The sequence below is a fragment of the Musca vetustissima genome, unplaced genomic scaffold (genome assembly GCF_032173495.1).
Source record: "Musca vetustissima isolate MV318-11 ecotype Yass unplaced genomic scaffold, APGP_CSIRO_Mvet_v1 utg15667, whole genome shotgun sequence".
Classification (NCBI taxonomy): Eukaryota; Metazoa; Arthropoda; class Insecta; order Diptera; family Muscidae; genus Musca; species Musca vetustissima.
In genome coordinates, this window is record NW_026878282.1 from 55,958 (window position 1) to 60,855 (window position 4,898).

The 4,898-nt window shown below is 31.5% G+C and overlaps 1 protein-coding gene across 1 annotated transcript; it reads right to left on the minus strand.

The window, feature by feature from the left end:
- Positions 1-307: 307 nt before the first annotated feature.
- LOC133323088 (ADP-ribosylation factor 6) lies at positions 308-4,386 on the minus strand. Its single transcript, XM_061532044.1, has 4 exons — positions 4,247-4,386; positions 4,019-4,174; positions 3,553-3,699; positions 308-487 (listed from the first exon to the last, which is right to left on the minus strand). The coding sequence occupies exons 1-4, from the start codon at positions 4,326-4,328 to the stop codon at positions 345-347; spliced, it is 528 nt and encodes a 175-aa protein (XP_061388028.1). The 5' UTR covers positions 4,329-4,386; the 3' UTR covers positions 308-344.
- Between the last annotated feature and the right edge of the window lie 512 nt (positions 4,387-4,898).

Below are 4,898 nucleotides of genomic sequence, written 5' to 3' on the forward strand. Positions count from 1 at the left end.
CAAAAAATAGATTTCCAAAAGAAAATTAAACGCACGAACTTCTATTGTTGTTGTTGTTGTTGTCGTTTTTTAAAATCGTTACGACATTTTGGTTTGATTGACGTGTTTTTTTGTTTTATTTGTATTTCTTTAACGTTGTTTTTTATCATTTTGTTTTTTGTATTTTATTTTTCTTCCTCTATATATTTCAAATAAAAACATGCATACGGTATATTTGTTATTGTATTTTTCTGTAGTGGTTTTGTTGTTGTTGCTGTGGTTATTATTTATATTTATTCCCAATTTTTTTATTGTTTTGTGTGTGTTTTGTTTTTAATTTTAATTTTTTTTTATGAAAATTATTCTCATAACTTGTGATTGGATGTAAGCCACGTCAGGCCCTCATATAGGCCATCACCGGTTGTTGCACAGGAAGGTTGCACATACCAATTGCGATCACGTATTCTAGTTAAACCTAATTTTTCTTGAATCTCATGAGGTTTCATTGCTGGAAAAGAAGAAGAAGAGAAATAAGGAGAATTAGTTAGAATTAGAATTAGGGTTTGAAAAAAGTCAATATTTAATTTGCAATTAAAATTATTTGTATTTATTCAATACATATTGAAAATATTTATTAAACAAACATTCATAACCTGCATCACTGAAAGTGGATGGTGGTTATCGTTCAAAGTCATCAAACATTGAAATTCAATAATGATTTCTGTCGATACAGTGTGCCAAGTAATACTTTGCACATTAGAAGACTCAAAATTATTAAAAAAAATATTTTTTTAAACAATCTTTGAAAAAAATATTTTGGAAAAAAATTTTAGAAAAAATATTTCTTTAAATATTTGAAAAAAAAAAACATATTTAAACCAGTAAGGAAAGTAGTAAAGTCGTACGGGGCCAACTATATGATACCCTTCACCATTTTGGGTATATTCAACAGATGAATCCTAACAGACGATGCATTTTTAAAGGATCAGTAAAATTGAAATTGGATCCATAAACATGTCATTCTTCAACCGATACTAAATTTTTCATTTGGTCAGATATAGAAGCTATAATTAAATCTGAACCGATTTTCTGGAAACTTAACACACATCATTCTAGACCTAATTCATTACGCTGTGCCAAATTTCGTGCAAATCGAACGATATATAGGAACTTTGGTGCACTATTTCCCTAAAATCGGACGAAAATATATATGGGAGCTATATCTAAATCTGAACTGATTTTCACGAAACTTAACACACATCATTCTAGACCTAATTCATTACGCTGTGCCAAATTTCGTGCAAATCGAAAGATATATAGGGACTTTGGAGCACTATTTCCCTAAAATCGAACGAAAATATATATGGGAGCTATATCTAAATCTGAACCGATTTTCACGAAATTTAGCACACAGTATTCTAGACTTAATTCAGTACGCTATGTCAAAATTCCTGCAAATCAAAAGATTTTCAGGGACTTTAGTGCAATATTTACTTAAAATCGGGCGAAACTATATATGGGAGCTATATCTAAATTTGAACCGATTTTCAGGAAACTTAACACACACCATATTAGACCTAATTCATTACGCTGATCCAAATTTCGTACAAATCGAAAGATATATAGGGACTTTTCACAATTTACATTAAACCATTTACATTATATCGGACGAAAATATATATGGGTGCTATATCTAAATCCGAACCGATTTTTTCCAATTTCAATACGGTTCGTCCTTGGGCCAAATAATTGACCTATGCCAAAAGGAACCATGTGTCTATCTCGTTTTCTTTTGCGTGTTACAAACATATGCACAAAGACATAATACCCTGTACCACAGTGTCATAACAGATTTTTTTTTTTAAATCTACGGCTTGATATAACTTGAAAAAATCTTAATATATAAAAGAGCTTAGTGTTAAATAAGTGAGTGACTGTGTGACTGACTGATCATCGCCCAGACGAAACGGCTGAAGCTTGAAATTTTGGGTGAGGGCACGAAAAGTACTAAAATGTACCAAATATGGTAGCCTGGAAAGTTATAAAGTTGTACAAAAGGGTTTTTGAAAATTGTACTAAAATGTACTAAATTTAGTTCTTATTGTATATATATTGCACATATAAAATTAGAATCTTGAAATGTTAAATGGAATAAAGGTTGGGAAGTGGTGTTGATGTATAAAAAAAGTTTAAGAAATTCGTACTTATGTGTATAAAAAGTACAAAATTGTACTAAATTTGGTACTATTTGCATTTAGTTGAATGTATAGAAATGGAAGCCTGAAAATCGGAATTAGGACTACTATTGTAGTACAGGATTGAGGTAGCTTTATAAAATCATTCTTATGTGCACGAAAAGTACTAAATGGTACTAAATTTGGTGCATGTTGGATTTGGGTGAACAGATAGAGTTGATGTCTTTAAATTGGCAATTAAAATGGAGTGTAGGATTGCGGTAGTTTGGGAAATTCGTGCTTATGGTGCGAAAAGTACTAAATGGTACTAAATTTAGTACAATTCGGATTTTGGTGAACGGGTAGAACTCGAATCCTTAAAGTTGCAACTTAAGTTACTGTGGGAGTGTAGGAAATGTACAGAAATCTGGTACAATTTAGTGAACCGACAGAGCTGGAATTCTTACATTTGGACTTACGATTACTATTTAAAACCAGGATTGAGGTATATTTGAAAATTTGTACGAAAAGTTCTAAATTTGTTACAATTTGGACTTTGGTGGAATTTAGATTACTGTTAGAGTATAGAATTGATGTTGTATTAGAAATTCTTACTTATGAGTATGAAAAGTACTAACTTTGGAACAATTTGGATTTGGTAGAATTCAGAGATTTGGAATTTAGATTACTTTTGAAATGTAGTATTGAGCTATGGAAAAAAAACTTTGGAAACTCCAATTTATGTGTACGAATACGGAATAGCTGGCACTTTGCTAGTATTTTTTAAAAAAATCTTTTTAAAAAATCCTTTTTAACTATTTGAAAAAAAAAATATTTTTTTAAAAAATCCACACCTTGTTAACTACTTGAAAATTGTTCCATAGAATTAATATTTATAGAAGAATTACTGGGGTGATTCTACCTATGAAACACATCCTGAAGATCGAAAAGGAGGTTCTTCGACATATAGATCTCTTAAAAATATTTTATCTAAATAATACCCCTAGAGAAGGTCCGTAATTGATTTAATTAAAACCTGTCACCTTCTCACAATCAACAAAGATTACCTCTATTTGAAAAAGAGAAAGGCAATCTATTTTTAGCTTATCAGCATCACAATGAGGTAAATGCTTATTGTGTGCCGAGAGTTATGTAATCGAAAATAAAGTTTGCAATTTACTATTTTTTTTTTACTGGCGCTACTGACTCTCCCGCCACCACCAAACACACATGTCTGCTTATGGGCCATAAAAAACTGTTGATAACGAACGGATGAATGAACCATAATTCTCATCAGCTTATCAGCTGGAGAGAGTCTAAACAGAGTGTTGACTAGCACACACTCACATGATTACAGTTGATATAGTTTGAGTATAAAATAAATGTTTCGAAAACTTACCATCCGCTAAATCTTGTTTATTAGCAAATATTAAAATAATGGCATCACGCATTTCCCTATCGTTTATAATTCGATGTAATTCTGTTCTCGCTTCATCGATACGATCGCGATCCGCACAATCTACAACGAATATAAGACCTTGCGTACCTATAATAAATAGAAAAATGAAAACAATTACAAAACACAGATCACATAAATGGGAAAAAATAAACGAAACAAAAATAATAAATAAATACTCAGTATTATCATAGTTTCATATTTGACCTTCGGAAATGAGGCAGGCAGTAAATGAAAAAAACAAAACACAATAACTAAAGCCAATATGCAGCACAGCAATTATGAATTGAATTATTCGTATGGATGGAATTCAATTAATTGCAAAGCAATACTGGGGCTTTTGATCTTTTGTCATCGTCTTTGCCACTGCCTCTTCTTCTTCTTCGTCTTGGTATATTTGACTTCTTACCAGTATAATAGTGCCGCCACAGTGGCCTTATCTTATCTTGTCCACCAACATCCCAGACATTGAATTTGACATTTTTATAGGTAACTGTTTCCACATTAAAGCCAACCGTGGGTATTGTGGTCACAGATTGACCCAATTTTAATTTGTATAAAATAGCTGGAGAAATAAAAAACGAGCATTGAATTATTAAAATCGATCTCTGCGAGGTGTATTAATTTTTGTACTCACTTGTTTTGCCTGCTGCATCCAGTCCTAACATTAAAATGCGCATTTCTTTGTTACCAAAAATTTTCGAAAGTAATTTCCCCATTTCGACAGCGACAATGCATCAATGGATTTGAGCTTAATCTGCAAATGAAGAGGAGAAAAGGGAATTAGTATTATTTTGTTTTTTTTTAATAATGTATGAGAAATATTTATTTAATATTAGAGTGTAGTGAGTTTGAAATTTATTATTAGAAACCAGTTTTATTCCGCCGATGACATTCAACAGCATATTGGAATGTTCTAAGATTACAATGATGGGTGGTGTGTGGCGAGGGGTGGGAGGTGCAATAAAACGCATGCCAATATTACATTGGCTTTTAATTCATTTTTATATTAAAAAATGAATTTATTAAAAAAAAAATATGAAAAATCCCTGTCGACAATAGAAAACCAGTAAGGAAAGTAGGAAAGTCGGGAGGGACCGACTATATGACACCCTTCACCACTTTGGGTATATTCAACAGATGAATCCAAACTGATGTTGCATTTTTAGAGGACCAGTAAAATGAAATTGAATCCATAAACATGTAATTCTGAAACCGATTTTTCATTTGCTCAGATATAGAAGCTATAATGAAATCTGAACCGATTTTCAGGAAACTTAACACACATA